Consider the following 22303-nt stretch of genomic DNA (forward strand, 5'->3'; position numbering starts at 1 on the left):
AACGGTATATGGATGCCGGTGTTAAAGAAGATGTGTACCACCCGTCCACTACTGCGTGATGGCAACGGCGATCGACGGCGACGGACAGCGGCCAATTGCACTGACATTTTCAAAACACGTGACGTCACGCTGCGGCGTGGGAGTGCGCGGACATGGAATTTAGCGGCAGTCAGTAGCGAGCCAGTGAGTGTGTTTGTACCTTCCATTGAACTACGGACCCGTTTGAAGATGTCTCCCGCAGTCAGAGACGAAACGTTGGGAATCGACACAGAATTCATCAACCGACCACGGCATAACAGCCCGGATAATTATAACGGACATGATATTTCCGGCCGTGAAAGTCTACATTTTAGTATGAAATATCAATTATTGAATGATAATATGTGGTCGGTAGCTCAGGTTCGAGCAAAAGCTGTGAATTTTTTCTATGTTTGTTTGAAACTGATGTTACTTGAAATTACTGTGAATTTAGGGGGCAACAGTATTCGAATACAGAAAACAAGTAGAATACGGCACTGTGGTCGGCAATGCTTAAGACAACAATTGCCTGGCACAGTCGTTAGATTGGTTAGTGCTGCTACAATGATAGGTTATCAAGATTTATGTGAGTTTGAGCGTGGTGTTATAGTCAGCGCACAAACAGTGGGACACAGCACCTACAAGGTAGTGAGTGGGGAGTTTCCTGTATGACCATTTTGTGAGTCTACAGTGATATCAGAAATCCAGTAAAACATAAAATCTCCAACATCGCTGTGGCCGGAAAAAGATCCTGCAAGAACGGGACCGACGACGACTGAAGAGAATCGTTCAATGTGCAACCATTCCACAAATTGCTGCAGATTTCAGTGCTGGGCCACCAACAAGCGTCAGTGTGTGAACCATTCGGTGAAACATCATCGATTTGGGCTTTTGGAGCCGAAGGCCCACTCGTGTACCCTTGGAGACAGCACGATATAAAGCTTTACCCGTCGCTTGGGCCTGTCAACACCGACATTGGACTGTTGATGACTGGAAACATGTTGCCTGGTCGGACAAGTCTCATTTCAGATTGTATCGTGCAGATGGTCGTGTACAGATATGGAGGAAACCTTATGAATCCGTGGACCCAGCATGTCAGCAGGAGAACTATTCAAGCTGGTGGAGGCTCTGTAATGGTGTGAGGCATGTGCAGTTGGAGTGATGTGGGACCCATGATACATCTAGATATGACTCTGACAGGTGACACGTACGTAAGCATCCTGCCTAATCACCTTCATCCATTCATGTCCATTATGCATTCCAATCGACTTGGGCAATTCCAGCAGGACAATGCGACACCCCACATGTTCAGAATTGCTACAGACTGCCTCCAGGAACACTTTTCTGAGTTTACACACTGCTGCTGACCAACACCCCCCCCCTCCCCTCCCCTCCTCCCCCAGACATGAACATTATTGAGCATATCTGGGATGCCTTGTGACATGCTGCTCAAAAGAGATCTCCACTCTCTCGTATTCTTACGGATGTATGGACTGCCCTGCAGGATTCCTGGCGTCAGTTCCCTCCAGCACTACTACAGACATTAGTAGAGTCCATGGCATGTCACACTGGACTCGCATTCGGGAGGACGACGGTTCAATCCCGAGTCCGGCCATCCTGATTTAGGTTTTCCGTGATTTCCCTAAATCAGTCCAGGCAAATGCCGGGATGGTTCCTCTGAAAGGGCACGGCCGACTTCCTTCCCCATCCTTCCCTAATCCGATGAGACCGATGACCACGCAGTCTGGTCTCCTTCCCGAAACCAACCAACCAACCAACCATGGCATGTCATGTTGCGGCATTTCTGTGTGCTCACGGATGCCCTACACAATATTAGGCAGGTGTACAAGTGTCTTTGGCTCTTCAGTGTATATCACCTTACTTAGCTAGTATGTTGTTGTTACTTTTAATATGCGCTGAACTTCTTTCTCAAATAATTATAGAATGCAGTTAATGTATTAAATGAATTGATTATTTCAGCCACTTATTATTTTCTTCTTTTATGAAATAGCAAAAATTAAATTTTACTGGCTAGTACTTTCAAATTCTTGTATTTGAAATAATGTTTCTTTTAATAATGTATCAATCGGCAATAATGATGATAGGAAAAGAATCCTACTGTTGGTTGGTGACTTTGGGAAAATCACTAACATTGAATGCTTTTTATAGTTTATAATTGCGAGCATTTTTTTTTACCACATTCCCTTACGATATCGACTTCTGAGTCGTTTATCATAAATACATATTACATCCCTTCAGTTAGTTATCATTGACAATAAAATAATTAAAAAAATATACATTTATACTTGGAATAACAGAACACAGCATGTCATTGTCAATGGAGAAAAGTCCTCTGAAGTAAGAGTGATTTCAGGTGTGCCGCGGGGGAGTGTCATAGGACCATTGCTATTCACAATATACATAAATGACCTTGTGGATGACATCAGAAGTTCACTGAGGCTTTTTGCAGATGATGCTGTGGTGTATCGAGAGGTTGTAACAATGGAAAATTGTACTGAAATGCAGGAGGATCTGCAACGAATGGACACATGGTGCAGGAAATGGCAATTGAATCTCAATGTAGACAAGTGTAATGTGCTGCGAATACATAGAATGAAAGATCCTTTATCATTTAACTACAGTGTAGCAGGTCAGCAACTTGAAGCAGTTAATTCCATAAATTATCTGGGAGTAGGCATTAGGAGTGATTTAAAATGGAATGATCATATAAAGTTGATCGTTGGTAAAGCAGATGCCAGACTGAGATTCATTGGAAGAATCCTAAGGAAATGTAATCCGAAAACAAAGGAAGTAGGTTACAGTATACTTGTTTGCCCACTGCTTGAATATTGCTCACCAGTGTGGGATCCGTACCAGATAGGGTGGTTAGAAGAGATAGAGAAGATCCAACGGAGAGCAGCGCACTTCGTTACAGGATCATTTAGTAATCGCGAAAGCGTTACGGAGATGATAGATAAACTCCAGTGGAAGACTCTGCAGGAGAGACGCTCAGTAGCTCGGTACGGTCTTTTGTTGAAGTTTCAAGAACATACCTTCACCGAGGAGTCAAGCAGTATATTGCTCCCTCCTATGTATATCTCGCGAAGAGACCATGAGGATAAAATCAGAGAGATTAGAGCCCACACGGAGGCGTACCGACAATCTTTCTTTCCACGAACAATACGAGACTGGAATAGAAGGGAGAACCGATAGAGGTACTCAAAGTACCCTTCGCCACACGCCGTCAGGTGGCTTGCGGAGTATGGATGTAGATGTAGAAAATAATATTGAGAATGCCAGAATGAATCATATGATAATTGTTGTTGTTGTGGTCTTCAGTCCAGAGACTGGTTTGATGCAGCTCTCCGTGCTACTCTATCCTGCGCAAGCTTCTTCATTTCCAGGTACCTACGACAACCTACATCCTTCTGGATCTGCTTAGTGTATTCATCTCTTGGTCTCCCTGTATGATTTTTACCCTTCACTCTGCCCTCCAATACTAAATTGGTGACCCCTTGATGAATCAAAACAAGTCCTACCAAAGGATCCCTTCTTCCAGTCAAGTTGTGCCATAAATTCCTCTTCTCCCCAATTCTAATCAGTACCTCCTCATTAGTTACATGATCTACCCATCCAGTATTTACTCGAAACTGAGCCGCACTTTTTTTCCGGTTTTTGTAATCCAAATAACCACCTGCAGCTTAGAATCGAGTGCAAAGTAAGCGGAAGTTCTGAAAAATGTTGGTAGGTGCCGCCACAATTAAGTTCTGCCGCCAAATATATGTAGCGCTACACAGGCATGCTTTGCAGGCACAATTATAAATACTGGCGCCAAAACCTCTGTGTCAGTAAATAAATTAAAAAAAGGTGTAAGATGAGCTTTTTTTCTCCGCCCTGAGTTTCGACCACTACATTTTCATACATTATCCAACGAAGTAATTACAAATTCCGTATTGTTCATCTTCGAATGTAGCAGCATTTCAATGTACTACGAAAATCCGACAGGCAAGACTGTTTGGGATGTTGGCCAATATAGCCAACTCTACGTTCTGAATTTTTTCCTACCTGTGAGAAGAGATGATTGCTAATAGGAACTTTTATGTATGCAGTATTCTGTTCACCATAAGAATAATACGAATATAAACATTTTGCCATGTATTGTTTCGTGTTTGCTGCTGTCTCATTTAAATCCTGTCTGCCTAATAAACTACGAAAATAGAGTGAGACAACAGCAAACGCGGAAGAATATACATATCATGTCACGTTTATATTCATATTGTTCTTATGCCTAATAGTGGTACAATCAGAAATGAAGCACGACAATTGACTACATTTTTAAATCTAAGATGACTAATTTCTGTGCAGAATGTAATGTACTAAAGAGACGTCTGCAAAGATTTTCAAACAGAGAAAAATTTTCGCTAAACTCTCGTTCAGAACATCTTATATCATACGCAGTCTATTATTTGGTTCTTGATTATTATCGAAGAAAGCAGCATTGTAAGTAACAACAAATAGCAGTCTCTTGCTATTGTTTCGCTAATGAGACGATTCCTCTCTTTTGTTTTTTTAGTTGAAAGTGGCGGTAGTGTGCACAAAAGCAAGCCATGCCGCAAGTGGCGACGGGTCGTAAACACACATTATCAGAATGCGACAATGCAAGACACAGTACAGTAATGCATTTTCAGCTTAGAGTGACATAAACACCTATAACAAAGAGAACGGCACTTATCAGATCAAAGAAAAATAAGCAATCAATTCAAACCAGACGAAGCACGTGAAAAAGGAAGGGTACCCGTATAAATACGGACGGAGCACCTGACGCATAGCAATGGCTACCTGGTAAAGCTTAACTGCTAAGCTTACGACTCGAACCAAACTACTGTAGCTGTATCGTCATTCATTAGACCTAAATTGTGTCTCATATTACAATGGACCAACTTTGTTTCGATTTGGAGGTGCGGCCTAAAACTTTTCTCTCCCCTTGAATTTCAAGTCTCAAATTTCAGGTGCAGCTTAGATTCGGGAAATTTTTTTTTCCTTGATTTTGAGTCTCATTTTTCAGGTGCGGCTTAGATTCGATTGCGGCTTAGATTTGAGTAAATACGGTAATCTTCAGCATTCTTCTGTAGCATCATGTTTTGAAAGGTACTATTCTCTTCTTGTCTAAACTATTTATCGTCCCTGTTTCACTTCCATACATGGCTACACTCCATACAAATACTTTCAGAAACGACTTCCTGACACATCTATGCTTGATGTTAACAAACTTCTCTTCTTTAGAAATGCTTTCCCTGCCATTGCCAGTCCACATTTTATATCCTCTCTACTTCAACCATCATCAGTTATTTTGCTCCCCAAATAGCAAAACTCATCTGCTACTTTATATGTCTCATTTTCTAATCTAATTCCCTCAGCATCACGTGATTTAATTCGACTACATTCCATTATCCTCGATTTGCTTTTGTTGATGTTCATCTTATATCCTCCTTTCAAGACACTGTCCATTCTGTTCAACTGCTCTTCCAGGTCTTTTGCTGTCTCTGACAGAACTACAATGTCATCGGCAAACCTCAAAGCTTTTGAAACTTCCTGGCAGATTAAAACTTTGTGCCGGACCAAGACTCGATTCGGGACCTTTGCCTTTCGGGGGCAAGTGCTCTTCCATCTGGGCTACCCAAGCATGACTCACGCCCCATTCTCACAGCTTTACTTCTGCCAGTACCTCATCTCGCGGGAGAGATTTTGTAAAGTTTGGAAAGTAGGAGATGAGGTGCTGGCAGAAGTAAAGCTGTGAGGACGGGGCGTGAGTCGTGCTTGGGTAGCTCAGATGGTAGAACACTTGCCCATGAAAGGCAAAGGTCCTGAGTTTGAGTCCCGGTCCGGCACACAGTTTTAATCTGCCAGGAAGTTTCATATCAGCACACACTCCGCTGCAGAATGAAAATCTCATTCTCTAAGCTTTTATTTCTTCTCCATGGATTTTAATTCCTCCTCCAAATTTTTCTTGTGTTTTCTTTACTGCTTGCTCAATATATAGATTGAACAACATTGGAGATAGGCTACAACCCTGTCTCACTCCCTTCTCAACCACTGCTTCCCTTTCATGACCCTCAACTCTTAAGACTGCCATCTGGTTTCCGTACAAATTGTAAATAGCCTTTCACTCCCTGTATTTGACCCCTGTCACTTTCAGAACTTGAAAGAGAGTATTCCAGTCAACATTGTCAAAAGCTTTCTCCAAGTCTGCAAATGCCAGAAACGTAGGTTTGCCTTTCCTTAATCTATCTCATAAGATAAGTATTGTCTCACGTGTTCCAACGTTTCTACAGAATCCAAACTAATCTTCCCCTGAGGTCGGCTTCTACCAGATTTTCCATTCGTCTGTAAAGAATTTGTGATTTGTCTTAGTATTTTGATATTTCGCCTGTCTCATACATCTTGCTCACCAGATGGTAGAGTTTTTTTTGACTTAGGTCTTTCAGTGCTCTGTCAAACTCTTCATGCAATATCATATCTCCCATTTCATCTTCATGTATGTACTCTTCCATTTCCATAATATTGCCCTCAAGTACATCGCCTTTTATAGACCGTCTATGTACTCCTTCCACCATTCTGCTTTCCCTCCTTTGCTTAGAACTGGTTTTCCATTTGCGCTCTTGATATTCATACAAGTGGTTCCCTTATCTCCAAAGGTCTCTTTAGTTTTCCTGTAGGCAGTATCTATCTTACCCCTAGTGATATATGCCTCTACATGCTTACATTTGTCCTCTAGCCATCTCTGCTTAGCCATTTCGCATTTTCTGTTGATCTAATTTTTGAGACATTTGTATTCCTTTATGCCTGCTTCATTTACTGCATTTTTGTATTTCCTCCTTTCATCAATTAAATTCAATACCTCTTCTGTCACCCAAGGATTTCTACTAGCTCTTGTCTTTTTACCTACTTGATCATGTGCTGCCTTCACTATTTCATCTCTCAAAGCTACCCATTCTTCTTCTACTCTATTTCTTTCCCCCGTTCTTGTCAATCATTCCTTAATGCTCTCTCAGAAACACTGTACAACCTGTGCTTCTTTCAGTTTATCCATGTCCTATCTCCTTAAATTTCCACCTTTTTGCAGTTTCTTCGGTTTTAATCTACAGTTCATAGCCAATAGATTGTGGCCAGAGTCCACATCTGCTCCTGGAAATGTCTTACAATTTAAAACCAGGTTCCTAAATCTCTCTCTTACCATTATATAATCTATCTGAAACCTTCCCGTGTCTCCAGGCTTCTTCCACATATACAACCTTCTTTCATGATTCTTAAACCGGGTGTTAGCTATGATTAAGTTATGCTCTGTGCAAAATCTACCAGGCAGCTTCCTCTTTCATTCCTTACCCCCATTCCATATTCACCTACTACTTTTTCTTCTCTTCTTTTTCCTACTATCGAATTCCAGTCCCCCATGACTATTAAATTTTTGTCTCCCTTGACTATCCGAATAATTTCTTTTATCTCATCATACATTTCTTCAATCTCTTTGTCATCTGCGGAGGTAGTTGGTGTATATACTTGTGCTGCTGTGGTAGTCGTGGGCTTCGTGTCTATCTTGGCTACAATAATATGTTCACTATGTTCACTATGTTGTTCATAGTAACTTACACATGCTCCTTTTTTTTATTCATTATTAAACCTACTCCTGCATTACCCCTATTTGATTTTGTATTTATAACCCTGTATTCACATGATCAGAAGTCTTGTTCCCCCTGCCACAGAACTCCACTAATTCCCATTATATCTAACTTTAATGTATCCATTTCCCTTCTTAAATTTTCTAACCTACCTGCCTGATTAAGGGACCTGACATTCCACACTCTGATCCATAGAACGCCAGTTTTGTTTCTCCTGATAATGATGTCCTCCTGAGTAGTTCCCGCCCAGAGATCCGAATGGGGGACTATTTTACCTCCAGAATATTTTACCCAAGAGGACGCCATCATCATTTAACCATACAATATAGCTGCATGCCCTTGGGGAAAATTATGGCTGTAGCTTTCCCTTGCTTTCAGCTGTTCACAGTACCAGCACAGCTAAGGCTATTTTGGTTAAAGTTACAAGGCCAGATCAGTCAGTCATCCAGACTGTTGCCCCTGCAACTACTGAAAAGGCTGCTGCCCCTCTGCGGGAATCACATGTTTGTCTGTCCTCTCAATAGATACCCCTCCGTTGTGGTTGCACCTACGGTAGGGCTATCTGTATCGCTGAGGCACGCAAGCCTCTCCACCAACGGCAAAGTCCATGGTTCGTGGGGGGAGGCATGTGATAATTATGAGGTACTAAATTGTAGTGTTATAAGGTAAACTTTGTCTGGTGAGTGGATCAACCAGAAAGAAGGGCTCTTGGATCTCAGTTGTTTGTCTGGAAAACTGTTCCCATTCCACCATGAATGATATCAGGGGGTAGACACTTTCAGCATGAAGACACATGGCTTGTTATAAACTCCTGTAATATGCCTTTTCCCTCTATGGTACCTGTGCCTTTGCAGTGTTGCCACTGTCAAATCAATGCACTGAGTGACCAAGTTGGATGATTTGCAACTGAAATTCCACAATTCTTTGAAAGTGGTCCAGGAAATCATTGCCAAGAATAACATTGAAATCCTGTCATGTTATTCTAAGTACCTCCATGTCAGTTGTATTTTCCTTCACTGATCTCATTTCGATACTGCTTGTAATCAATGGACTGTCAGTTTCTATAACCACTCTATGCATCAACAGTGTGATAGCTTTTATTCCTGCTTATTGGAAGGGGCTAAAAGTAATAGGGCTACTAATTTAAAATTCTTCTTAGTTTTCTCTTTACATTGTCTTTTACTGTTGCATTTGTTGCCTTGGTTAACCCCTGAAAACCAATGGCATTGACAAATTTTAATGGAAACTGGGAGCACTAGCTCCCTTTCCATTCTCTGATTGATATTTTGTGGCACCTCTATAGCCTCAAAATCCTCCACAGCCTTGATTTCACATATTCTGTGCACGAATACAGTTAGCATTTTAGCAACTGTCTCTTCAAGGTGGACATCATTTCTTCCTTTGTCCAATCTCTGGACTTATGTCATAACATAAAACTAATTGGATGCGGTCAGCTGAAGCCTCAAAATCCTCCCCCTGTTCAGTGATGGAAGGTGGACAGCTTATCACAGGATTTAGCATCTCCAGCCAACTTTAGACATGTAACATTCAACTAAAACCCTTCAGGCCAAGAACACATTTGATCAACGTAACCTATCCCTCCCCCACCCCCCACCCCCCAAATGTCTTCCCTGGGAATAAATGTGTGAAGTTAACAGTGGGAAAACTAGTTATCACATTTTTTACTGTGATACAAGAGAAAATATTTAAAGAATTTCAGCATGCAAAACAGATTCATCTGAGTGCATAAGTCTACTCATCAGTCAGATAGTGGCCCTTATTCTGCTTGCAGTTTTTCCTGCAGTTCTGAATTCCTCAGGGCAAAGACTGCTACCTGATCTTATAAAGATTTAGGTGGATCTCTACTCTCTGCCTCTACAGTGCCTTTCATCTGCAAGTGATGAGAGTGTGTTTTGTCCACTAAAGCTCGTGGCAAAGCAAGTACAGTAAAAATTTAAATATAAACATGAAAATATGCTACAAGTTCTCCCTTGCACTCAGCAAGTGAAACATATTATTCTGCTATTCTGTGGCTGCTATATTTGCAGCTGGGCTGGGTAGGTCAGCAGGTGTAAAGCAGTACTTTAGCAGCACGTAACAGTAGTTGTCTCGACACCATGGTGATGACAGTGCAGCGAGGCATTAACTGTTTGGGTGGTGAGGTGTTGACCCAAGTGGCTGCAACTAGCTGGTACTGCGATGGATGCAGTTGGCCACATATGGTGGTGTGGAAAGTGCTGACCGTGGCTGCTGCCAGTGGCATGACATAGGCGTGGGGCAGCTGACTGCGCATCATCTAACTCTCGCATGGTCCAACTGGCTTCTGATTCTTAATTCGTGGCAAATGTTCCCATGAAATTATGGCCTCTGTTATAGACCAAGAAGTGGTTTCCCATTTGCTGCAAGGTTGTTTTGAATCCTCTGCAGAAGTCTTGATGGGAAGCCCTTACATGTCCCCATACAATCCTACCTTGCCCATGTAATTTCCGTATTTTTGCAGCCCTGAAGAAAGACATTTGTGGCCATCAATTTGATTTGGATGAAGAGAGGCATGCCTGGGTACAATTATGTTTCTGTAGGCAATCGCAAATGTTTTTTTCTATGAAGGCTTTGATCATCTTGTCTCACAGTGGGATTAATGTTTTAACAGTTATGGTGATTACTTTTGAAATAATAAACAGTTCACAAATTTTTTACCATCTGTCTCATTTTCCATTTGACTGCCTGTTTTATAATCCTTACCTGATTACTGAGCTTCCCCACATGCTGTCCCTTACGTGTACTCCTCTGCGTTCTACTCATTGTGACCAAACCATAATTTTTTCCCCCTTTTCTTCGTTATTGCTAAAAAATTATGCAGCTGTGCCTCTGAATCTTACTGGATGTTAACTTTCATTGAATGGCCATATAAGGGCATCTTTCCCCTTCCTGCTCTTCTTGTATATGAATACTAAATGAATACAGAGCAGTGAGTACTGCTCTACATACTTTTAGTACTCATATGTTTGCTTTTAAAGTCCTATGTCATATATTTACATTCATGGTATGCACTGCACAGTTTAAATAATGACTAATGCTGTATGGTGCCTTAAACCATTTTAACTCTCATCTATGAAGACGGTCCAAGACCGAAACCAGTAGATATTTCGGTTTACAATAAAAACAGCTGATCGTTTTCAAATATGCATTTTATACATTTTGAAATACTGCCCAGAAAACTATCATCCATAAATATCACATAGTGAAATCATAGTCACACTAAAGATATTGTAACATAAAACATGTAACAAGCATAGTAATCTAAACAACAATATAAGGAAAAAGATAGGTTGCAACTTACTGTAAACATGACACATATAGTTGCAGACAGGATCAACTAAAAGACACTTACACATTAGCTTTCAGCTCCAACCTTTTTCAGAAAAGGAAATACACACACACACACACACACACATATATACAGGGTGATTCAAAAAGAATACCACAACTTTAAAAATGTGTATTTAATGAAAGTAACATAATATAACCTTCTGTTATACATCATTACAAAGAGTATTTAAAAAGGTTTTTTTTCACTCAAAAACAAGTTCAGAGATGTTCAATATGGCCCCCTCCAGACACACGAGCAATATCAACCCGATACTCCAACTCATTCCACACTCTCTGTAGCATATCAGGCGTAACAGTTTGGATAGCTGCTGTTATTTCTCGTTTCAAATCATCAATGGTGGCTGGGAGAGGTGGCCGAAACACCATATCCTTAACATACCCCCATAAGAAAAAATCGCAGGGGGTAAGATCAGGGCTTCTTGGAGGCCAGTGATGAAGTGCTCTGTCACGGGCTGCCTGGCGGCCGATCCATCGCCTCGGGTAGTTGACGTTCAGATAGTTACGGACAGATAAGTGCCAATGTGGTGGCGCTTCATCCTGCTGAAATATGAATTGTTGTGCTTCTTGTTCGAGCTGAGGGAACAGCCAATTCTCTAACAACTCCAGATACTGTAGTCCAGTTACAGTAGCACCTTCGAAGAAAAAGGGACCAAAAACTTTATTGGCTGAAATGGCACAGAAAACGTTCACCTTAGGCGAGTCACGTTCATACTGAGTTGTTTCCCGCGGATTCTCAGTGCCCCATATACAGACATTGTGACGGTTGACTTTCCCGTTAGTGTGGAACGTTGCTTCATCACCAAACACAATCTTTGAAACGAAAGATTCATCTGTTTCCATTTGAGCAAGGATAAAATCACAGAAATTGATTTTTTTAATAATCTTATCAGCTGCAGACAGTGCTTGAACCAATTTCAGACGATAAGGTTTCATAACTAACCTTTTTCGTAGGACTCTCCATACAGTTGATTGTGGAATTTGCAGCTCTCTGCTAGCTCTGCGAGTCGATTTTCGTGGGCTGCGAACAAATGCTTGGTGGATGCGTGCTACATTTTCATCACTCGTTCTCAGCCGTCCAGAACTTTTCCCTTTGCACAAACACCCATTCTCTGTAAAATGTTTATACCAACGTTTCATACACCACCTATCAGGAGGTTTAACACCATACTTCGTTCGAAATGCACGCTGTACAACTGTCGTCGATTCACTCCTGCCGTACTCAATAACACAAAAAGCTTTCTGTTGAGCGGTCGCCATCTCAGCATCAACTGACACTGACGCCTAGTCAACAGCGCCTCAAACGAACAAATGTACAACTAAATGAAACTTTATAGCTCCCTTAATTCGCCGACAGATAGTGCTTAACTCTGCCTTTTGTCGTTGCAGAGTTTTAAATTCCTAAAGTTGTGGTATTCTTTTTGAATACCCTGTATATTCAGCCACACAAACAAGCACACAGGATGAGCTGCTAGAGATGGCAGTCGTGTGTGAGATGCGCTTCCTTGTTTGAATGAATAAGTATGCATGGATGCATGCATGTGTGTGTGTGTGTGTGTGTGTGTGTGTGTGTGTTTTTTCTGATGAAGGCTGGAGCCAAAAGCTAGTGTGTAAGTGTCTTTTATTGTGCCTCTCTGCAACTTAATGTGTCATCTTTATGGTACACAGCAATCTATCTTTTCTTATATTGTTGATATTCCAACCTGGAGTTTCTATAGCAATCTAAACATTTACTAACTCAAACATTCAATCCTTATGTGACATTAGTATTGAATCTTTGACCAGGGAGGCATGAAATGCATCCAGTGAAAGTACAAAGTTGCTTGATATATCAAAATTACATATGAATTGCAGCTTACTGCATTTTGTTTGTGAGTATAGTCTGCTGAAGATGGCTGGGAAAGAAATGTCTATGCTTATCTTAACATTTGTGTTTGAGTTACCTTTTCACATAACACTTCCATTTTATTCTAATTTGTTGTTATCTGTAAGCAGATTGCAACTTGTTAATTTCATCACAAAACATTCAAGAATTTCCATTCCTTATTATTTGCGTAGTCCTACATAACACCTGTAAGATAGAGACTAATGGCTTTGTTAAGTAACATTTGCTGATGTTGAAATGTGCTATCAACTTTACATCTGCATGTGTAGTGCCAGAACACACCTCCACATTATGATACATACAACTATTTTAATGAGATTAGCAAGGAAACTTCACTGTGTTAGAAATACAAACTATGTTTAGCAGACTTTTTAAGGGAATCTGCATAGAGCAGTGGCTTTGCCCCACACCAAAAACTGTGGCCATGCAGTGTCTTTTATCTGTACCAGTTATGGAAATACAGACTCCAATTCCAGATAATACTATTCACGATAAATACGGCCATCTTGTCGTTACTATCTGTTTTGTTTTTCTTAAATGTGCAGATGCAGAAAATGCATGCGAGATAGTGTGTAACAGTTCTGCTTTTAATGAAACTGCAGCTAGGATCTTGTTATGTAACAATTGCTGATAGGAAAGTGAAAGAAATGTAATTTAAACAAGATAGTATAATAAAAGAGGAAGGAGACTATTGTATGGATATCTAAATAGAAAAAAATGTAACAGACATCTGGGGCCCTGCGGGCCTGCATAGTTCATACATATCATGAACTCCTTTCATATTAATGGCACTTTACTATCATTTCTGCATGACTGTGGTGTCAAAAAGAACACCTAACACCTTATCTGGATACATCAGTCGATCCACACACCTCACTTTGGTTGATGTATGCACAATACCTTCTGCCCTTGATTTCAGATCTTCCTTTTCATCTTATTTTAATCCTCCAGAAATACTTAAGAGTTAGTATTTGTCATATCATAGAGTATAAATGTGTAGTTAAACCTGGTACTTTTTTTTGTAAGGAAAAATAGACACCACATGTCATAGGAAAACTAAAATCCAAGTTCCCATTATTAAATTTTAGGAAAAACTCTGTTACATGTTTGCTCCACAAATTAAGTTGTGTGTTAAAATTTAGTATTTCTTGACAGTTAGGGGGATTAATTGCAACATCTGACAAAGGTGGTGTGTCAATAGTTAGCTCAATGTGTTGTTGACACTCTAGTTAAAATAAATCACTGATCTTCTCTTTCAAAGTTGGAAAAAAACAGCCTTACTAAAATCTGTATCCTGTTTTGAATTATTTAGACTGAAATTAATGTCTGGGGCTTGTTTTGATTCAATATTTAACCAAACAAAATCTGTAATTAATGGATTTACTACTGATCAGACCATATAAATATGCCAGAATGACAATGTATTCCATTTCATCTATGTGATTATTTATTTGTAAGTTTTCCTTTCATGAATTGCTTATGTGGCAGTTGAGTTTCTGATTTGTGACTAGTAACATGATTTTTAACTCGTCTCCTTGAGCTTTTATATTTGTATCAGTTGTGTCTAATCTAGCACACAGCTCATCATCTTGAGCTTTGATAGTTGTGTTTAATTTGGCAACTAACTGTTCATTGAAGATTTTAAGTAACTCTTCTAAAAGTTGCACTATACTCCATGGTAACACTTATCTCCTCTTAGTAAGTACTAAAAAACTGATCTTACCTTGCTAATGACTATCATTGTTTATCTACCTCTTCATTAAAAAAAAAATATATTGGCATTTAAAGTCCCTTACTTATCCCCCCCCCCTCCCCCCCCCCTCTTCCACCTCTGCCCTCTCCCCAAGTTCAACTTGGCTTTTGCACAGCTCCACAGCTCACATGGTATACCTCACCGCGACGTGATGCTGATGGGAAGCTGGACTACTATGCTGAGCAAACTGTGTTGCTGAAGGTCAATGTGTGGCTGACGCAGCCACTGCTTATGGTGTAGTTGTTGAATTGAAGTGGTTAAACAATCGTAGTCCTTTAAAGTTCCAGCCACTGATATTCCATTTCATAAACCGTAGTAAGTTCTTCAACAATATAATTGTTGTTGATTGAATTGGTGTTTATGCATCGATACACCAATTAATCCGAGGTCTGTTAACTCTTCTTAGACTAAATTATTTAATAGTTTCGCTTTGATGTTCTGGCTCTTGACCTTGTTTCTACAGACAACAGCACTATTTGCCCTTGAAATCTTTCTTGAGAACTGCCAATTACTTCTTGATCTTCTTTTAATGTACTCTTCTTGTCCCAGTTTTATTAATTTTTCAGTGCAGAATGAAGTGTTCCCTGTGTCTCAAACAGTTTGTGTCTGTGTGTGCCACAGCTGTGCTTGTGCCGGAATCTGGAAGCTTTAACAAGCTCTAAACTTCCTACTAAATAATAGAAAGTATTTATTCTGACAACAGTTACATTATGTCTTCTGTGAAAATTGGTTGTGTGAGGAAACACCATAGCTACAAAGAATATTCGTACATTCGATCTGATGTAACACAAATATATTCTGACAGTACCAATGGTAGTTCAAATTTACTGTATGTTCTCTGTGCCATCAGCGCCATTGTCAAGGCACCGTTTTACTTGAAAGTGTATCCTGCTTCTCTGATCTGGGATGTTGTAACTCAGAATGACTGCCAAGCCAGTAGGTACCACAACGCATAGCAAAACTACTAACATTGTTCCGCCTTGGTGATATGCAGCAACCATCCGTCCCAGTGCACATGCACAAATAATAACAGACTTCCAAACAGTTTGCAATTCTAAGCTAATTAGCTTAAAAAAAAAAAAAAAAAAAAAAAAAAATTATATATATATATATATATATATATATATATATATATATATATATATATATATATATATATAAAAAATGGAAGGAAACATTCCACGTGGGAAAAATTATATATAAAAACAAAGATGAGGTGACTTACCGAACAAAAGCGCTGGCAGGTCGATAGACACACAAACAAACACTATCATACACACAAAATTCAAGCTTTCGCAACAAACTGTTGCCTCATCAGGAAAGAGGGAAGGAGAGGGGAAGACGAAAGGAAGTGGGTTTTAAGGGAGAGGGTAAGGAGTCATTCCAATCCCGGGAGCGGAAAGACTTACCCCTAAGGTAAGGATTGGAATGACTCCTTACCCTCTCCCTTAAAACCCACTTCCTTTCGTCTTCCCCTCTCCTTCCCTCTTTCCTGATGAGGCAACAGTTTGTTGCGAAAGCTTGAATTTTGTGTGTATGTTTGTGTTTGTTTGTGTGTCTATCGACCTGCCAGCGCTTTTGTTTGGTAAGTCACCTCATCTTTGTTTTTATATATATATATTTTCTGTGTGTCAGTCATCATTCATCGGCTATGCAGCTACCTGAGCCTTTACCAAGGCATGAATCCTCCATTTTTCTATTCCTATCTTTTTCCCTTGCTGCATCTCCATTTTGTTTATCTTTTCCTCTTCTTCACTTTTCTTCTGTGTTCTGCCTGCTCCTCCCCCCCCCCCCCCTCCCCCCACCCCCCACCCCTCCTTTCAAGATAATCTACAACAATGAAGTACTTGTTTTTGCACCTATACACTAAACCAACACCTGTACTGTACAGTGAGCAGTTGTCTTTATTCACTCCATTGCGTAACTTCCTATTGATTCACACACAACTCCACTAGAGGGCTAATATTCCAGACCTAAATTTCTGTTATAGGAAATGCTGAATGAAATTCTTTAACTGTGGAAAAATATGAAAATTTATATTCCGTATGTTACTTTCAGTGTGTGCACAGGATTTGACTGGGATGTTGATGGTGACCATCTTGCCATTATTACATCGAACTCCTCACATTTAACCTTATGGGATGCAAACACGACAAAGAAGTCACACATTGATATTGGCCTGCGAGATCCTATGAGTTGCATCATTTGGGCCAAGAAGGGATCACTGGTTGCTGTTGGTACCTCACGAGGAAATCTTGCAATATATAATCACAGTACAGCAAAGTTTGTATCCTTAACTTTTAATTTATTTTATTTAGTTAAATGTCAACTATTCATTTATAAAGAGTTTTTTGAGAGTGTCCTTTTTACCTACATTATAGCTAAGTGAAAAGAGCTAAAAGTGTGAATAATAATGCAGAATAATATATTATGTTGACATACAATTTGAAATGTTTTTTACAACTTCTTGCATGTGCCTCCTTAGATTATTCTCTCAGCTAATTGTATATATGAAATAAAAACATTTTCCTGACTAAGTCCTCAAGTACAAAATGAAATATTAAAGCATCAATGATAAGATGAATAGCCTCTTAATAAACAGAACGTCATAAGAGTACCAAGTGCTGCGCACAGAATGTAAACTAATTTGAAGTGTTTGGTACAAGGGATATTTCATGAAATAATCATGAGTGAGAACCTCCTTCATCCGTATCACACATGTGAGGCCAGTTTTGTAGAAAATAGCTCTTTACCATCTAGGTAACCAGGCACATTGGTTCAACCTAAAGCTGCTGCTGAAGCCATTTGTCATTATTATTGTTGTTTTTGATTGATATTCTGATATTTCAGATAAAAATCTTATAGCCTTTGTCAAGACAAATTTGTAAATGACTTTGAGTGTAAATTTATGCTGTTTATTCCTCAAGAAAGTCCTAAATGCTTTGTCTTTCAGATCGGTAGCAATGTCAGTGCTTTCACTAGTATGTTAACCAAATATGTAACCTTGTTATTAAGACCTTTAATTTATTTTTAGCTTATTTATTTGGTCTCAAGAATTGCAAAGTATGCCACCAAATCCATGAATCAGCTTATTTTATTACCATTTTAACACTTGTACTTCACAGGTCAGCTTTAATATCGCTTGGTGATGCTTTGGCACATATTGACAAAATTTGAATGAGATGTAACATTATAATTTAAGTGTCAAATAACCTTTATATGCTCTTTTATTTAATAATGACTCTGTTTTTAACAGGTTGCTGTTGTTGTCGTAGCTACCTCTCTTAACAAAGATTTTGGACTAATTCTGCAGTCTAGAAACCAAAGGTGTTTTGGCACTACATTGGTGACACCTTCATCATGAGGCTCCATGGTAGCCCTATGTGATATAAAGATATATAATTACAGGGTTCTAAGTACCATCAGATTTGGGGGTTCTAACTATCATCTGATATCATGGACTATATTTTATTGTTCATAGTGAATTGGTTGACGGGTCCATATTGAGACAGACACTGGCAGCCTCCAGGAAGAACTGGTACACCTACAGTCAGTATTAAGTAATAGTGGATATTTAACTCTGCCAAATTAAGAATGCTTTGCAAACCATAGAGTTAGATTGCTCACAAAAGTGAGAAGTGACTGGGGATATCCTCAGTTGTTCTTTCTTACATTTCAATTTTTCTTCGAAAATAGCCAGAATTATGAAGAAATACAAGAAGAAATTGATCTACAAACAGGCCTGCATAGCAGCTTTTTCGACATTGTATTACTATAAAGTACAAAACTCTATGAAATTGTATGCTGATGTTTTAAATAATATGTATGGCAAACAATAAGCATGGTAGAAGGACAGTGTGTGGAATAGTGACAGTATAGTTGTCTTCTTCAGCTGAATAAATCTGCTCATTGAGCATTACATTTCTTATATTAACAGAATCTTCCATCGGTTCTTGGTAGAACAACATTATAATAATAAATGAAAAGCACCAGTTTGCTTTTGTTCTACAATATTATTTTTATTGCTAACCGGTTTTCGGCTTACAAGGCCATCTTCAGACATTTACTGAGTATTATCACCAAAGAAGTTAAATGTTAGCAGACAACATTGGAAGAGAAGTAACACATCTAGAGTGAAGTAGAAACATACAGTGAGTAACATCTTTGCAATGAAATAGTAAAAACTGAACAGTACATAAATAACAATGGAGTTGACAGGAAAACCTTTTGCACAAAATAGGAATAGCATGCCTACATAACAGTTTCTATTAATAAACAAAACTAATAAAATAAGATAAAATTAGTACTAGACAAGGCTGCATCAAGAGGTATGAAACATGGAGAGTGATACACAACCAATTAAAAAAGAGGTTGCAGAATTCAGACTTTGCATTTGCTGAGCATGTACTGAGTGAGAGTCACAACTACCAGCCAGTGTCCCATGTACTTCACTTAGCAAACAAAGGCCATAAACTCAACCTGCTGGAAGCCCTGGAAATTAACAAACATCTTGCTCACAGTCCAGATCTCATCCTAAATGACCAGACACAACTCAACACTTCCCCTCTCCTAAACTTCATATAATCATCTTAGTTGTTCATTACTTCCCACACTCTCTCTTCCTACATATTCCCATTTTCCTGTAGTCATTAAGTTGTTTTTATTTGTTGCAGTTGTCTTTGTATTCCACATATGCTGTAGTTTCAATAGTTAAGGGTTTGCTTTTAACTTGTACTTGTATTACTGTCCATGTTTAACTCCCCTTGTAGTTGTCTCATCAAGTGCTGTTCATATTTTACTTCGCTCATTTATTTAATGTAAACTGGTATACAACCACTGCTTTGGTTATAATGTTAATGTTAAAATGCAGTACCATCACACTCTCAAACTGTAGGTTCCCTCAAACACCTCAATTTTCCTGCATTCACTAATTTCTGTTTATCTTATTGATATTGCTTAACTTCCTCGTGTATTCTGTATTTACATTGACAACTGTCTCTTCTTTTTTAATTGGTTGTGTGTCACTCTCCATGTTTCGTACCTCTTGATGCAGCCTTGTCTAATACTAATTTTATCTTATTTTATTAGTTTTGTTTATTAATAGAAACTGTTATGTAGGCATGCTATTCCTATTTTGTGCAAAAGGTTTTCCTGTCAACTCCATTGTTATTTATGTACTGTTCAGTTTTTACTATTTCATTGCAAAGATGTTACTCATTGTATGTTTCTACTTCACTCTAGATGTGTTACTTCTCTTCCAATGTTGTCTGCTAACATTTAACTTCTTTGGTGATAATACTCAGTAAATGTCTGAAGATGGCCTTGTAAGCCGAAAACCGGTTAGCAATAAAAATAATATTGTAGAACAAAAGCAAACTGGTGCTTTTCATTTATTATCATTATATTTCTGTTAAACATGCAGGGCATTATGACAGTGTTGAGGATTTGGCCAGTGTCAGTCTTTTTGTGATTCAGTGGGAATATGGCTGGTAGAGGTCTGATCAACTTCGATGAGTGCTTCTGCCTAGACAACTTATGCATTCTGATTCTGTCTTCCCGTACTTTCAGAAGAATTTTGCATTGAGTCAACTTTGTTTGGTAATTTGGCGCCTGCCACTGATGTGAAAAACAAGATACTGCATTTTAGATGACTGTGGTACAGTCCATGATTGTGAGGTAACACTGTAAGAAAGTCATGCATTCCAAATAGAATGTCATAAAAGACCTCTACAAGCAGCATTCAGACAATTTTATCAAGTATTCGTTTGCAACAATTTCTCTGATTCGTAGTAAGTGTAGACTTGTATAAGGCAGTTCTATGTGTTTTGTATGCAGCATATTCACTGTTTCATCTTTTTGGCATTTATTTTTATTAGGAAAAAGTTTATTTGTAGTGTGCTGCTACCATGTTAATGTGACCTATACACTGTGAATTTCACAATATATCACTTTATATCCTGAGGAATGGTGTTTGAAGAAATGAAAAGCATGTATTTACTCTTAGTTACCAACCTGCTATGAGAACTGTTGTATTGTTTTCAACCAGAATTTCTGAACAAGAATTAATAATAGCCTGATTTCATACCCCAAACTTTGTTCAACTTGAGATATGTCACTGCACTTGATTACTGCTGGTACTATCTGCAGGAATGGTCCAAAGAACACAATACATCCTTTTTTAAACTTAGTTGGCCACAGTATTCACCCATCATTAAATTTGTGGCATATGTAGAACTTAATGAGATTGTACTACCCACACACTTTTTGTTATATATACACTCCCCAGATGTTACTACTATACCTGTGTAAGCTATGACTGACCTGTAGTCATCACACCACCATCATCAAATATGTGCATTTTAATTCTGTGAGGTAAGGATTGTTTTGTATGTTGTAGCAGGCAGTGAGCCTGCTTACTGTATTTTTTTTTTTTGGTCTCCCTTTACAATTTTTATCCCCCCCCCCCCCCCCCCCCCCCCGCACTTTTTGTTATATGTACACTCCCCAGATGTTACTACTGTACCTGTGTAAGCTATGACTGACCTGTAGTCATCACACCACCATCATCAAATACACTCCTGGAAATGGAAAAAAGAACACATTGACACCGGTGTGTCAGACCCACCATACTTGCTCCGCACACTGCGAGAGGGCTGTACAAGCAATGATCACACGCACGGCACAGCGGACACACCAGGAACCGCGGTGTTGGCCGTCGAATGGCGCTAGCTGCGCAGCATTTGTGCACCGCCGCCGTCAGTGTCAGCCAGTTTGCCGTGGCATACGGAGCTCCATCGCAGTCTTTAACACTGGTAGCATGCCGCGACAGCGTGGACGTGAACCGTATGTGCAGTTGACGGACTTTGAGCGAGGGCGTATAGTGGGCATGCAGGAGGCCGGGTGGACGTACCGCCGAATTGCTCAACACGTGGGGCGTGAGGTCTCCACAGTACATCGATGTTGTCGCCAGTGGTCGGCGGAAGGTGCACATGCCCGGCGACCTGGGACCGGACTGCAGCGATGCACGGATGCACGCCAAGACCGTAGGATCCTACGCAGTGCCGTAGGGGACCGCACCGCCACTTCGCAGCAAATTAGGGACACTGTTGCTCCTGGGGTATCGGCGAGGACCATTCGCAACCGTCTCCATGAAGCTGGGCTACGGTCCTGCACACCATTAGGCCGTCTTCCGCTCATGCCCCAACATCGTGCAGCCCGCCTCCAGTGGTGTCGCGACAGGCGTGAATGGAGGGACGAATGGAGACGTGTCATCTTCAGCGATGAGAGTCGCTTCTGCCTTGGTGCCAATGATGGTCGTATGCGTGTTTGGCGCCGTGCAGGTGAGCGCCACAATCAGGACTGCATACGACCGAGGCACACAGGGCCAACACCCGGCATCATGGTGTGGGGAGCGATCTCCTACACTGGCCGTACACCACTGGTGATCGTCGAGGGGACACTGAATAGTGCACGGTACATCCAAACCGTCATCGAACCCATCGTTCTACCATTCCTAGACCGGCAAGGGAACTTGCTGTTCCAACAGGACAATGCACGTCCGCATGTATGCCGTGCCACCCAACG

The 22303-nt window shown here is 40.0% G+C and overlaps 1 protein-coding gene across 1 annotated transcript in view; it reads left to right on the forward strand.

Moving 5' to 3' along the window:
* LOC124606815 (WD repeat-containing protein 19) overlaps positions 1-22303 on the forward strand; it is a 303209-nt gene that overhangs the window by 41342 nt on the left and 239564 nt on the right. The window contains exon 3 of the mRNA XM_047138882.1: positions 16778-17002. Within this exon, the coding sequence (XP_046994838.1) occupies positions 16778-17002 (225 nt within the window). The remainder of the gene's footprint in view (positions 1-16777; positions 17003-22303) is intronic.

Source organism: Schistocerca americana, chromosome 3 (genome assembly GCF_021461395.2).
Source record: "Schistocerca americana isolate TAMUIC-IGC-003095 chromosome 3, iqSchAmer2.1, whole genome shotgun sequence".
In the NCBI taxonomy this organism is placed as follows: Eukaryota; Metazoa; Arthropoda; class Insecta; order Orthoptera; family Acrididae; genus Schistocerca; species Schistocerca americana.